This window comes from Phyllobates terribilis, unplaced genomic scaffold (genome assembly GCF_046119375.1).
Source record: "Phyllobates terribilis strain yellow unplaced genomic scaffold, ASM4611937v1 Scaffold_3__8_contigs__length_932513732, whole genome shotgun sequence".
Classification (NCBI taxonomy): domain Eukaryota; kingdom Metazoa; phylum Chordata; class Amphibia; order Anura; family Dendrobatidae; genus Phyllobates; species Phyllobates terribilis.
Genome location: NW_027362763.1, coordinates 486,905,329 through 486,921,054, shown reverse-complemented (window position 1 = coordinate 486,921,054; position 15,726 = coordinate 486,905,329). Strand labels below are relative to the sequence as shown.

At 49.2% G+C, this 15,726-nt stretch overlaps 1 protein-coding gene across 3 annotated transcripts in view; it reads left to right on the top strand.

The window, feature by feature from the left end:
- ROS1 (ROS proto-oncogene 1, receptor tyrosine kinase) overlaps window positions 1-15,726 on the top strand; it is a 422,859-nt gene that overhangs the window by 37,972 nt on the left and 369,161 nt on the right. For all 3 annotated transcript variants that reach the window (XR_012318445.1, XM_073675912.1, XM_073675911.1), the window contains exon 6: window positions 1,013-1,089. Coding sequence is in view for 2 of the 3 variants with exons in the window: in XM_073675912.1 (XP_073532013.1) it covers window positions 1,013-1,089 (77 nt within the window). In the remaining variant the exon portion in view is untranslated. The remainder of the gene's footprint in view (window positions 1-1,012; window positions 1,090-15,726) is intronic.

Here is a 15,726-nt window from a genome sequence, read left to right as displayed (position 1 = left end):
CAATAAAACAGAAGCAGTGACTAGAGCATAAGCCAGGTAGCAAAATTAACTGACTGGCAGTGAAAGTCAAAAATCCAGGGGTTTAAGTTGCAGGCAGCCCCACCCAATGCTTTCAGAAAGGAATAATAAACCCCCCCCCAGATCTAGCAGCATCACAATTCCCAGGAATAAAACAGGACTGATGCCTAGCGGCGGAAGCAGGAGCAATATGGACAGGAGCTGGCACAGATGTTACAGCTATTTAGTCATATAAATGGTTTGGGGGTATAGAAGTTTCTGGCAGGTTCCCTTTAACAATGCTAAAAATAATATGCATTACTATCTTACAGAAAATCTTGTCATGGAAAAGTAGCAGTTAACATTCCAGGGGTAGTAGATCAATATAAAAAACAGGTTTACATGTGATTCTGCTTAAATATGTTAAAACTGGAATGCCTGGTCATCATATTTAACCTCTGATTGATCAGATGTTGGATTCTATTATGAGGGAGATAGAAAGACAGATTAAATAGAAGCGGACAGATCCGATATTTAGAATCAATATTTAGAATATTTTTTTATAAAATAATTTTTCTGCTTTATAGAAGCCTATCAGACTTATGACGAGCTCTCTGTAGATATATAATTGAGCTATCAGATTTAGTACACAATTCTATTTTTTGTTCAGTTATACTGTTACCAAATTTATGGTTCTCCGTTGGTTCAGTTTGTAGGAATACAGCAAAGTAATTGTGGTAGTGTTTAAGTCTGCCTAGTTTACCCACCAACGTTAAATCTGCAGTCTTGCATACAGAAGCTGGACCACGTCTTGATAATGGTGGGCCATGGATAAAAAGTCTTGTGGACTGGGGGTTGTGAAGAAGAACTTGCTACCAAAATTGTTTTAGCTAATGGTGTGAATGAATAATGCTTTGGAGTAAACTTATGGAAATATATTTTATTTAGTTTATCTATATGTACATGCCACATAGATAGATGATATAATGTCTAAACTGGGCAATCATTTCTATAGGCTTTCCATCAATGCAGTAAATAAAGAAGGAGAAGGCCCTGCTGCAGAAGATAGCATTACTACATTGGGATCACCAGGTAACATTGAGCATTAGAACTATAATATACAATACAAATACATATTGCTTAAAATACCACAATTTCATGTTTTAATGTGTAATGGTTCAAATTACCAAAAGGGTAGACAATATTCTATCCATATGTTAAAAAATCAAAGGTGGTTGTAGGCTTTTCCGTTTTGGGACAGTTTAGCTAGATTCTTAAAGGGGCACTATAGGATTAGAAAAGCATTCTTCTAGAAATAACAACACATTTGTAAGCAGATAGTGAGTGATATTTCAGATCAGCTGCAGTCATTCTAATGGAGCTGAGCCAGACAAGCCCATCATTATCTAAAGTCTAACATTCTCTTGACCTGTTTCCTGGAATTTTGCAGTATTTAGTTTTTGCTGTGGCCTTCACATTCATCCATATATCATTCATAACCCTCTCGTGTATGTGTGTGTATATATACACACACACTAGCAATTGAACTCGTCCTACGCCCATTTTTATTTGCTCCCCCATCTTGGTCCCCCATCCTGCCTGCGCTGCTGCTCCATCTATCCATCCATGCTGCTCATCCATCCATCCATACTGCTCATCCATCCATTCATGCTGATCATCAATCCATCCATGCTGCTCATCTATCCATTCATCCATCCATCCATGCTGCTCATCCATTCCTCTATTCTGTTCATCCACCCACCCATCCATCCATGCTGCTCATCCATCTGTAGTAGTAGGGGAGGATGTAAGTCCCCTTTGGCACTTAAAAGGTTAAAGAGAATATTTCTGACAATTAGATCTCTCTGGGATGCAGTTAGGTCCAGTTAATGGGTTAGCTGTGATAATCCAGCCCAGTAGAATAAAGGGGAACTCAGTGCTAGGGTTGAGCATAGAATGTGAATAAGGTTTTGTTTCTAGTATGTTTCCTTGTGGGCTGTAGTATTGGTAACCAGCCACAAGATGCCACTGTCCCGGTTGCAGATGACAGGTTAAGTCTGCCAGCAGTATTACAGACAATTAGTACAGTGAGGGGGTTAATTGTGTGTGATGACAGTCCATAGAGGGTGGGCACATTGGGAAAATCTCAGGTTAGGTTTCAGAAGCAGGAAGTGAGAGTTCAGTGTGAGTTAGTACTTGGAACAGTACAGGCAGCCTGAGTATAGTGGCTGCTAGGGCAGACGCGAGCCCCATACCTCAGACAGTAGGATCACCAGAGCAAAGACTCCCTACACAAGATTCCCCTTAGCCGGGCGGAGAAACTCAACAGAGTCATTGAGGACCCGGGGGCACATTCTGTCTGCAGGCTGCAGAAGAAGCTAGTACTCAAGTCTAGGACTTGGGGAGAACTAGGATCCGGATATATTGTCATTGGTGAGGAAGATTCTCTAGGGCTAGAGAGCAGAGCAACAGAGATGCTTCACTTAAAGAGGGAACCAGGGCTGAAGTTGTATCAAGTACCTGTGGGAACGATGACAACCCGTTTGGCCTTATCCATTATATCTGCCTGTAAATATTGTACATATTCCTCTTCCCCAAGCAAAGTCCCAGTTAAGGTTATGAACCTTGTGTCCTCTGAATTTATTGCTGCCCTGGTTCCAGAAGAGAAATGCCTATAGACAGACATGACCGGCTGTCTGAATTAAGTGGAAAGTACCACATACACCGCAACACACCAAAGGGAGGACACACCTTTTCTGTAGGGTGCCAGAGCAAGCAGGGGCCACAGCTCGCCCACGACTACCTCGCTGGGGCACCTTGCATTTGGCATAGTCGGCAGGATGCGAGCTCCTCACATGAAGAAAACGGGGAAGAGCCGACTCAGAATACTAAAGCGAAAGTGTTGATAGACATGCAGCCCAAGATGACGACAACGGTGGTAAAGAACAGGATCATCCCTGTCATTGGAGTGGACGGTGCCTGAGAGCGCGAAAAGGTGTCCAGTCCCTATGAGTTCCGGCCCAAAGAAGGATAGGCCCAGCAGTGAACATTTGTCCAAGGATAGGAGGTAGGGTGAAGGAGAGGGTGCGGCGCAGAGTGAAGACCGGTCCAGTGAGTATCAGCGCGTCAGGGAAGGAGGCGTGGATGAAGGCAGTGCCACTGAGAGTGATGTATGATGTGGCGGTCACGTCAGAAGATGGGCCCAGAAAGAGGAGGAGTTGGAGGCGCAGGACGCGCATCACTGGTAAGCAACCGGCGTCATTTTCTGTCCAGCGCACAAGGAGAAGGTGGTGCGGCAGCTGGCAAACCCGATTGTCCCATGGAGATGAGCGACGAGGAGGGGATTCCCAAGATCGTCACCCCAGGGGCCGCAGGTGGAAACCATCGACCCACGGGCACTGCCCATGGACCAACACTGCTACCACCGGTTACCGTTCAGTGGTCCACTGTGCCTCAGCCCGATGTAGGACTGCTGTTTCACGAGCTGCGAGTATGGTGCTGGAGTCGGATTCCGAAAGGTGCTTTCCCCTTGGCGGAGGGAGAAGATTATCTAGGCGGGGCCGAAGCAGCAGCCGCAACACAGCCAGACGGAGGTGAGGAGCGTCGCCCCTTGTGGCTAGGCCCGCTTGCGACACCCGCAGCAACCATCCCCGGCAGAGCAGTGGACACTCCAGGGCCAGTCAGAGGTGCGATCACCCAAGAGGAAAGCCTCAGAAGTCAATTGGTGGCAGATGGCGTGGGACGTATTGAATACATCTCCTGCTAAGCGGTCCTTTGAGCCCAGCCCGACGCAGCTGACGGTGCATAATCCTCCGATAACACCACGGGAGTGCCAGAAGTGGAGCGACTCCTTCTTACGGCGCTGGCTACAGGGTTCTAATGCTGCCTGGTGCGAGTCGGTGGAAGATTTCCTGATCCAGGGGCAGGTGACGGAGTTCAACATTATAAAAGGGTATGGATTCCTGGAAGAGGAATGGACCGGTGATGAGGTGTATTTCAGTAGGGACGTCGTCAAGTGAAAATACCTGCCTTCTCGACTCCACAATCTGCATGTGGGGGACATAGTCTACTTTGTGAAGTGTGAATGTACCTGGGGGTGGTATGGGGCAGCGTTACCATGCTATTATGAATGGGAAGATATCCTCGAGAGGGATGAGGAGGTCCTCCAAAGCAGAGCTAAAAGGGAGACTCTTCAACGTTGGGCTAGGGAAGCACCCAAGGGATTTCTACCCCCACCCAAAACAGGTGATCCTTGTGAGGAAGAGCAAAGGAGATGCCAATGGAAGGAGTCTGAAGATGAAGAGTGTAGCATCGGAGTCTCTGCCCCCTGCCAGGCAGAGACGCCATCCCTCTCACCGCCGCGCACCCTGCCCGGCGTCCTCCAGCGCTCCTCTTCCTGCTTCTGCTGCGGGCGCGCGCGGCTTCCTGGGCCGCGCGCGCCGCCCTAAGGAGTCTCCGGATAATTGCCGGAGGTCCTCCCATATATAAGGCACCTCCTCCAAAATGGAGGTGCCCGAGCAATAGTTGATGCACAGTGTACTTACCTCTGCTTCAGCCCTCAGGTCCCACTGCTAGCCTGTCTACTAGTCCTGCCCGCCAGCCTGACTATCAGTCCCGTCCTCCAGCCTGACTACTCTCCAGCCCGACAGTCTGTCTTCCGTTCAGTCCGCCAGTCTGTCTATGGGCTTTGCTCACCTGCTTCCCTGGAAGCATCTGCCTGTTACCTGTCAGCCTACCTGGAGGCTCCTGCCTGTCACTTGCCGTGACCACCTGTCTGCCTACCTGGAGGCTCCTTCCCATCACTTGCCGTGACCACCTGACAGCCTACCTAGAGGCTCCCACCTTTCGCCTGCTGTCTCTGCCAGTTCATCTACCCGGATCTCTCGTCAGCCTGCCTGCTGTGCCCATCTGCAGTATCGGTCAGTCTCAGCCATCTGACCTGTGGGAGCCACCTGCTCTCTTACAAGGTCGTCCCCAGAGTAGCACCTGGTCCCTCTGCTCGGTCCCTCCCTGGTCACGGAGTCTTTAGCCGCCGTACGACCTAGGTCGGCCCGAGTGGATACTTAGTTACGCCCCTCTGGGTCCCTCCTTGCACCGCAGCACAGAGGTTCCACCACCCGGATCCGTAACAAAAAGGAGGAAGACTTCAAGAGCTGCAGGGCATCTGACTCTCCCAGTGAGGCGCATACAGTCAACTTCCTGCGAAAACACACGGAGGGGGCTGAAGGAGCTGGTCAGGGGGCTGCTGGGGACTCACAACCCAGCTCCAGTCACGTGATCAAGAAGTTCAGGGTCACGAGCTACGGCCCTACCCAAGTCGGCTGCAGCAGCGCTACATCCTCGGACGAGGACCCTGGGCCCAGAAGGTACCCTGATCAGCCTTGGAGGTGGAAGAACCTATCTTCATCTGCAGCTTGGGCCACCTTCATGAAGAAGCAGAGGGAGGCCCAAAAGAAGAAGAAGAAGAAGTGAGAATGCCTACAAAGAGGTCCATTGACCTTCTAGTTCCCTTAAAATGAAACCCACTAATAGTGGTCCTTGTCTGGGACTGTTTCCCAATGGAGGCAGATCGCACCATGTTGACCTAAGGTTCAGAAAAGTTGGAGGACTGTTCCCCTACCTCCAAGGCCAAGGAGGCCTCAAGCAGCATCAAGTAGTGTGCTCCTGTAAGCAGCTCTCTTTTTTGTTTTACTTTTATTTTTATTGCACCTGTTGCTCCTTTTTCTCCTGGAATTAGCAACACACCTTGAGGTTAAGAAAATCCTCTACTACTAAAAGACTTGCGGCCTAGCGGGAAGAACCAGTGACCCCCCCTAGGGTGTTTCGGGTGTGTCAGAGGTGACAGACAGTCGCCATGCAGTTGGTTGCAGGAGATCTCTATGTTTGGCCTTACAGACATCTTCTTAGAGGCTAGCTGTGTCTAGGACACAGCGGCTACCTCCCTCTGCCTAATTAGCTCTCTGGCCTGGGTGTATAAATACCTGGTGAGTCTGAGAAGGAGGTGCCGGCGATATTCATTATTACTTGTGAGGCTTTAGCAAGAGCAGTACTTCATCCTCTCTGGAGCTTAAGACCATGTGCGCATTTGTTTGGAGTCATCTTAAGCTAAGCAATTCCCCCCTGTTTGTCTACCCTTGTTGTCTATAGAGTTTAGTGGGGATCGACTAGTGCTCATCTCCTTCCTTCCCTAGCCTTAGTCATACGCCAGGGAAAGTCAGAGCGAGGCACGCGGCGATTGGTGAAGAGCCAATATAGGGACGGTAGTTGAGACAGGGTGACACTAGACCAGACCAGGAGGTCTCCACACCCCCTTTCCCTAGTGTCTGGGCTCCCTTTCCTTCTTCCCTATGTGTTGCACTAGTCTTTCCCACACCTTGTGTGACATAGGGCCAGGACACTGTGTTTCTGAGGTCCTTACCAAGAAGGACCGGTACTCCTGAAAAGTTTTGAGTGTTATAACAATGAATAGTGATGAGCGAGCATGCTCGCTACTGCTTGGTGCTCGCCCGAGCATCTCACTGCTCAAGATGCTCGGCGCTTGCCGAATATTTCCAGGGTTGCTCATTGGGAGCTCGGGTCCCCTCCCTACATGTTTGCTGCTCTTTAGACTGGCTGACCGCACAGCGTCATCAGGTCTATATCAGACCTGGCGCCGCCATGCTCGTCAGGCAGTGTAGGGAGAAGTGCTGCTGAGCTAGGGAGAGATTTGCTTTTTTCTTAGTTAATGTAGGTATGCCACCATATATTATTCACATATCCATCTCAACTAACAGTTCTTCTGAGGACTAATCCAGCTGCATAGATATCAGTGCTAGGCAGGCAGGCAGTGTATGTGGCAGACTGCAGTGCATATAGCAAGAGGATCCATTCCAGTTATGTCTGCTGCTGGTGCTTATATGCTTATACAGATATTTCTAGAAATAGCCCCAGGTATCAGGGGCCAGGAATATATATTTTTTAATCTCAATCCTGATTATTTGCTTAAAAATCCAGAGAACACCATTTTTCTGCTCCATTTGCTTGTTGGCACTGCAGAATACACATACAGTAAGTGCGCTGAAAATTCTGCCATTTCTGGCCTCCATTGAAATTTTGTTGCAGTGTGTTAGCGAAGTTATTGACACCAGTTCGCTGTTAAAGATAGTTACCTACAGGCCAGCTATTTAAAACTGTGGTTTTCCGTCACACGTATCACATATCACTGCGGTTCAAATCCAGCCATTTGTAGTGAACGTGGAAAGTATTGTCCTCCATTTAAAATGGGCAAGGTGTGTGGCAAGGGACTGGGAAGTGGACATGATGGTGATGATGGTGCATGCGGAGGACGAGGCCAAGGCCGTGGGCTAGTTGAAATTGGGCCACAACAAACACCCACATCTTCTCGCTCAACCTTCCTGTCCAAATTAATAGGACACCACTAGTGAACACAGAACAGTGTGAAAACGTTATTGGTTGGATAGCAGATAATGCTTCCAGTCATTTAGCCACCACCACCACCCTGTCTTCCACACTGTCAAGTCTCAGTAGCCGTGAGTCTGGACTGCATATTCCTCACCCTGATCCTCCTTCCTCTCACCATGCCGAGTGCCCGGAGACAACTGATCCCACACTTGGACACTCCGAAGAGCTGTTCACTTTTCCATTTATAGATTCAGGCCTCTTGCCCGGTCCACTTGAAGCGGGGCTAGAGGAAATCGCATGTAGCGATGTCCAAATATATGAGCAGCCACGGTCACACGAAGGCGACGGTGGGAAACTGTCACAAGAGGTGGACAATGATGAGACTCTATTGCCAGAAAGTCAGGAGGAGGACCAGGGTGCGGAAGTGAAAGACGAGGTGGTGGCTGATATAGTAACTGACGCAACCTGGCAGGGGGACATACAGAGCGAGGACAGCAGCACACAGGGGGAGGGAGGCGTAGCACCACAATAGGCAGGAAGAAGCAGTGTAGTGGCAGAAGACAGAAGGTGGGCAATCGTTCCCCGTAACATAAACACAACGGAAGTTGCCAGTAAAACTGTTAGGTCTTACCAAGTCTGGTTGTTTTTTAAAGACTCTGCCGATAACCCCAAAAAGACCATTTGCACCACCTGCAAAGCCAGCATCAGCAGAGGTAGCAAAACTACCAGCCTTACCACCACCAGCATGATCAGGCACATGGCAGCGAAGCACCCGACTAAGTGGGCCAAACCCCAGGGTCCAGGAACAGTGTCTGCAGGTGGCACCACTGCTTCTTCCGCTGTTGTGCGTGAAAGCCAATCCTCTGTCCATGGCGCATGCGAAAATGCCTCCTGCCCTGCACCTGTTGTTGCACACTCTCAAGTAGCACCATCAGCAAGCACGTCCACGTCCTTGTCCCAGCGCAGCGTTCAGTTGTCCCTACCCCAGTCCTTGGAACGCAAGCGCAAATACCATCCAACACCTCACAGGCCACACTACTAAATTCACACATTTTGTGACTGCTTGCGCTCGAAATGTTGCCTTTTAGGCTCGTGGAGATGGAAGCTTCTCGCAACCTGATGGCAGCGGCCGTTCCTCGGTACTCGGTCCCCAGCTGCCACTATTTCTCCCGGCTTACCGTCCCCGCATTGCAGGAGCACGTGTCCCTCAACATTAGCCATGCCCTCAACAACGCAGTTACTGGGAAAGTCCACCTAACCATAGACACGTGGACAAGTGCTTGTGGGCAGGGATGGTACAGCTCGCTGACGGCACACTGGGCTAACATAGTGGAAGCCGGGACCCAGTCGAACCTTGGACGAAATACATCCTCCCAACGCCGAGGATTGCGGGCCCTGGGTCAATCAGGGTTTCCCCCACGTTCTACAGCTCCTGCACTTCCTCCTCCTTTTGAGCATCCATCTCTGAAATGATCACATCTGTCGAAAGCTGGAAGCACTGCCTCGGCCAAGTGGCAACAGGCTGTGCTGAAGCTAATATGCTTAGGTGACAAACCACACAACACTGAAGAGTTGTGGACAGCTCTTAAAGAGCAGGCAGATCTGTGGCTGACACCGTTGAACCTACAGCCAGGCATGGTCGTGTGTAACAATGGCCGGAACCTGGTGGCGGCTCTGAGGCGAGGCAAGCTCACACACGTACCATGCCTGGCCCATGTGCTTAACTTCATGGTTCAGTGGTTTCTCAAAACCTACCCGGAGCTGCCGGATCTGCTTGTTAAAGTACGCTGCCTGTGTGCCCATTTTAGAAAGTAACCTACAGCTTCCGTCCCCCTTTCCGTGTTTCAGCAGCATTTGCAGCTTCCTGCTCACCGACTGGTGTGTGATGTCCTAAAGCGTTGGCACTCTACATTGCAGATGTTGGGAAAGATTTATGAGCAGAGGAGGGCAGTTGTTGACTACCAGTATCAACAAGACCGTCGGTATTCAGTTCAGACTCCACACATAAGACCTCAGGAGTGGACATGGAAGTCAGATCTATGTACCATCCACCAAAACTTTGAGGACTCCACCAAGATGGTGAGCGGCGATGATGCCATAATTAGCATCACCATCCCGCTTCTCTGTCTTCTGAAACGCTCTCTGCTCACAATCAAAGAGGATGCATTGCAGGCAGAGCATGATGAGATGGAGCAAAGAACCATACAAGGTGATTACACACAGCCCAGCCTCATCTCATCCCAATGTGGATTGGGTGTGAATGAGGAAGAGGAGGAGGATTAGCTAGTTTCATGCGCTATAGACAATACTACCTGCACAACTGTCATACCGTCTGTTCAGCGTGGATGGTCTGAGGACAGTGAGGAGGAGGAGAGCATGGTTAGTCGTCCTCTGAATGAGGACACAGAAGTCTTGCCTGTTAGCAGTCTGGCACGCATAGCTGAGTTTATGTTACGCTGCCTTTCCCGTGACCCTCGTGTTCTCCAAATTTTGGATGACAGTCATTACTGGTTGGTGACACTTCTAGACCCACGCTACAAGGAGAACTTTCTATCTCTTATTCCCGAGGTGGACAGATCTACTAAAATGGGACAGTACCAGAAGGCTCTTGTTGCGGAATTATTAAAAAAATTCCCATCTGAAAACCCTGGCGGCAGAGGTCACAGTTCGTTGGACAACCAAGTAGTAAAGGCGAGAGAGACACAACTCCAATCCAGCAGAGGCAGGGGAACACTGTCAAAGTTCTGGGACAGTTTTCTCAGACCCTCCCATCTTACTGGCCCTGAGGCGCAGGGTACTCTCACAAGGAGTGCAAAGTTTGGGAAGATGGTGAGGGAGTACCTTGCCAATCGTACCAACGTCCTCCGTGATTCCTCTGTACCTTATAATTATTGGGTATTCAAGCTGGACATGTGGCATGAACTGGCTCTCTACGCCTTGGAGTTCCTGGCCTGCCCTGCCACTAGCGTTTTGTCAGAGCGGGTTTTTAGTGCCGCTGGTGGAATTATAACTGGTAAGCGCATCCGCCTGTCAACTGAAAATGCTGACAGGCTGACTCTTATAAAAATGAACAAGGGCTGGATTGGGCCAAACTTCTCAACACCACCGAATGATAGCTGCGTAACATAAACTCAAATCCAGTGTCTTTTTTTGGGAGGTCTATTCCCATGCACCTCTTCACACCTACAGACGGGTATACTCTTCCTGATTTTGTCTATATGCTCTTGTTCTCCTCCTTCTCATCCTCCATCACCATATCATTCACCACCATATCTACCATATCACCTCCTCTACGTGTCTTCCAAGGGACATTGGAGTGCCTCCAAATTTTTGGCAGCCGTTGCTTCACTGCATAGGCAAACACTATGGGAGACCCACTTCCTAATAATGGGAACATTGTTTTAGAAGGCTCTCCGACCTCTACGTCTCTTACAAGGGCCATTGGAGTGCCTCCACATTTTTGGCAGCTTTTGCATTTACTGCATAGGAAAACACTATGGGAGACCCACTTCCTAATAATGGGAACATTGTTTTTAGGAGGCTCTCCGACCTCTACCTCTCTTGCAAAGTGCATTGGAGTGCCTCCAAATTTTTGGCATCCCAGGCAGTCACTGCATACGCAATAACAGTATAGGAGACCCACTCATTACTAATGCAAACAACAAAGCATAGCCTGCTGATGGCTATCTAACAATAGCGAGGCCCGACTGCTGGCCCTTTAAGAATAGTAAGGGCCTCCTGATGGCCCTATAAAAACAGGCTTTGTGACTTTCAGAGTCCCTCCATCATAAATGAAACAGGATGTGTCTGATGATGTGTCACACACCACATGGCCAGATAAGGTTGTAAAATGTTAAAATGACATTTCCTGATGAATGCATTTGTCTTTGTTGAAAGCAATGCAAAAGTGTAAAAACGCATCAAAAACGCTACATGTGAACATAGCCTAAGGTGTGGAAGAGCATTTTTGTTTTTTGTATATTTATTTTGCCTAATATACAAGTCATTATCCTGGAAAGGATGTTCCTTAACATATTTCCCATGAAAATACATTTTGGTTTCGTTTTTGTATGTTTTAGGCTGTGTGCCCACAATGCATTTTTTAAGCGTTCCCGCAGTGGCAATTCCGCTGCAGAAGCGCTTAAAAAACGCTTGGTAGAAGGTCTGCCATGTTCCCCAATGATAATCCGCATGTGCTGTGCACATGCAGCGGAAATTTCATTGCAGAAAAATACGGAGCACTACCAATTATTTTGCGGAAGCGCTGCGTTTTCGCCGCCATTGACTTGCATTGGAATGCATGGAATCCGCATCACTGCATCTGTACATGCGGAATCCATGCGTTTCAATGTGCGGATGGTACCCGGGTTTGGAGAAGAGGAGACTCTCCTCCGGACCCGGGTACCATAGTACCTGTAAAAAAAAGAATAAAATAAAAAATAAATATTATACTTACCTTCTGATTGCCCCCGGTGTCTTTGTCTTGGCTTGCCGGCAGATGGCGTTGGACTCAAGGACCTGCCATGATGTCATTTAGTCATGTGATGGGTCACGCAACCGCTGACGTTGGCAGGTCCTTTAGCCTACCTCGATCTGCTGGCAAGCCGAGACGCATCGGATAAAGACTCTGGGGGCCATCAGAAGGTAAGTATATATTTATTTTTTATCTTTTACCATTCTTTCGGTCACACTATATAAATCCATGCCGTTTGCATGGATTTATATAGTGTGACCAAGTTGTCAAGCACTTTCCAAGTAATGCTAAAATCGCTTGGAAAGCGCTTGTCAACCAGCATGCGGAAATCCATGTGAAGAACACTTCACTTCCGCTTGTCCCTGGCAGGAAAAACGCATGTACAATCCGCATGCGTTTTTTCTGCCAGGAAGATGCAGAAACGCTCAGGAAAAAATCCGGAGCATTTCCGCGTCATGGGCACATAGCCTTATTGTGAGTCCGTAAGTGGCGTAATACCTCTGACAACGTTGTTGACAGCAGTGACCTGGGAGTCATAAATACTTCCAGGAGTCTTCCCCATGCTGTTCCCGTGCCATTTGAGCACTGTTCCCATCGATTTGGGCAATTTTTAGGCCCTCTGCAGGCCGCCGGAGGGAGCCGCCTGAAAGATGCTTGAGTTTCCCATAGACTTACATTGGTCTCGTTGCTTCGGTCGAGCACCCGAGCATTCCAATTTGCTCGACCCGAGCATCAAGCACCCGAGCATTTTAGTGCTCGCCCATCACTAACAATCAACTGTCCTGACTCCTGTTCCGGGGCCCTTAACCGAGAAGGGCCGGTTCCTACCCAAGAAGAAGACTTCAGGACCAGTCTCTTACTAAAATGTTATAAAACTGCTCATCCATCGATGATGCTCATCCATCCATCATTCTGCTCATGCATCCATCCATCCATGCTGCTCATCCATCCATCCATGCCGCTCATCAATCCATGCTGCTCATCCATCCATCCATCCATCCATGCTGCTCATCCATCCATCCTGTTCATCCATCCATGCTGCTCATCCATTCGTCCATCCATGCTGCTCATCCATTCGTGCTGCTCATCTATCCATCCATGCTGCTCATCCATCCATTCATCCATGCTGCTCATCCATCCATTCATGCTGCTCATTCATCCATCCATCCTGCTCACTCATCCATCCATCCATGCTGCTCATCTATCCGTCCATCCATGCTGCTCATCCATCAACCCATGCTGCTCATCCATCCATCCTGCTCACTCATCCATCCATCCATGCTGCTCATCCATCCATAATGCTCATCCATCCATCCATCCATGCTGCTCATCCATCCATGCGGCTCATCCATCAATGCTGCTCATCCATCCATTCATCCGTGCTGCTTATCCATCCATCCATCCTGCTCATCCATCCGTCCATCCATGCTGCTCATCCATCTATTCATCCATTCATGCTGCTCATCCATCCATGCTGCTCATCCATCCATCCATCCATGCTATGCATGCATCCATGCTGCTCATCCATCCATCTATGCTGCTCATCCATCTATCCATGCTGCTCATCCATCCATCCATGCTGCTCATCCATCTATCCATCCATGCTTCTCATCCATCCATCTATGCTGCTCATCCATCCATCCATGCTGCTCATCCATCCATCCATGCTGCTCATCCATCCATCCATCTATGCTGCTCATCCATCCATCCATCCATGCTGCTCATACATCCATCCATGCTGCTCATCCATCCGGCCATCTATGCTGCTCATCCATCCGTGCTTCTCATCCATCCATTCATCCATGCTGCTCATACATCCATCCATGCTGCTCATCCATCCGGCCATCTATGCTGCTCATCCATCCGTGCTTCTCATCCACCCATCCATCCATGCTGCTCATCCATCCACCCATCCATCCATGCTGCTCATGCATTCGTCCATCTTGCTGCTCATCCATTCGTGCTGCTCATCTATCCATCGATGCTGCTCATCCATACATTCATCAATGCTGCTCATCCATCCATTCATGCTGCTCATTCATCCATCCATCCTGCTCACTCATCCATCCATCCATGCTGCTCATCCATTCATGCTGCTCATCCATCCATCCATCCATGCTGCTCATCCATCCATGCTGCTCATCCATCCATTCATCCATGCTGCTCATCCATCCACCCATCCATCCATGCTGCTCATCCATCCACCCATCCATCCATGCTGCTCATCCATTCGTCCATCTTGCTGCTCATCCATTCGTGCTGCTCATCTATCCATCCATGCTGCTCATCCATACATTCATCAATGCTGCTCATCCATCCATTCATGCTGCTCATTCATCCATCCATCCTGCTCACTCATCCATGCATCCATGCTGCTCATCCAGTCATGCTGCTCATCCATCCATCCATCCATGCTGCTCATCCATCCATGCTGCTCATCCATCCATTCATCCATGCTGCTCATCCATCCATTCATGCTGCTCATCCATCCATCCATCCATGCTGCTCATCCATCCATCCATCCATGCTGCTTATCGATCCATCCATCCATCCATGCTGCTCATCCATCCATCCATCCATCCATGCTGCTCTTCCATCCATCCATCCATGCTGCTCATCCATCCATCCATCCATGCTGCTCATCCATCCGTCCATGCTGCTCATCCACCCATCCATCCATCCTGCTCATTCTTCCATCCATCCATGCTGCTCATCTATCCATCCATGCTGCTCATCCATCCATGCTGCTCATCCATCCATTTATGCTGCTCATCCATCCATCCTGCTCATCCATCCATTCCTCCGTGCTGCTCATCCATCCATTCTTGCTGCTCATCCATCCATCCTGCTCATCCATCCTTCCATCCATGCTGCTCATCCATCCGTCCATCCATGCTGCTCATCCATCTGTCCATCCATGCTGCTCATCCATCCATGCGGCTCATCCATCAATGCTGCTCATCCATCCATTCATCCGTGCTGCTTATCCATCCATCCATCCTGCTCATCCATCCGTCCATCCATGCTGCTCATCCATCTATTCATCCATTCATGCTGCTCATCCATCCATGCTGCTCATCCATCCATCCATCCATGCTATGCATGCATCCATGCTGCTCATCCATCCATCTATGCTGCTCATCCATCTATCCATGCTGCTCATCCATCCATCCATGCTGCTCATCCATCTATCCATCCATGCTTCTCATCCATCCATCTATGCTGCTCATCCATCCATCCATGCTGCTCATCCATCCATCCATGCTGCTCATCCATCCATCCATCTATGCTGCTCATCCATCCATCCATCCATGCTGCTCATACATCCATCCATGCTGCTCATCCATCCGGCCATCTATGCTGCTCATCCATCCGTGCTTCTCATCCATCCATTCATCCATGCTGCTCATACATCCATCCATGCTGCTCATCCATCCGGCCATCTATGCTGCTCATCCATCCGTGCTTCTCATCCACCCATCCATGCTGCTCATCCATCCACCCATCCATCCATGCTGCTCATCCATTCGTCCATCTTGCTGCTCATCCATTCGTGCTGCTCATCTATCCATCCATGCTGCTCATCCATACATTCATCAATGCTGCTCATCCATCCATTCATGCTGCTCATTCATCCATCCATCCTGCTCACTCATCCATCCATCCATGCTGCTCATCCATTCATGCTGCTCATCCATCCATCCATCCATGCTGCTCATCCATCCATGCTGCTCATCCATCCATTCATCCATGCTGCTCATCCATCCACCCATCCATCCATGCTGCTCATCCATCCACCCATCCATCCATGCTGCTCATCCATTCGTCCATCTTGCTGCTCATCCATTCGTGCT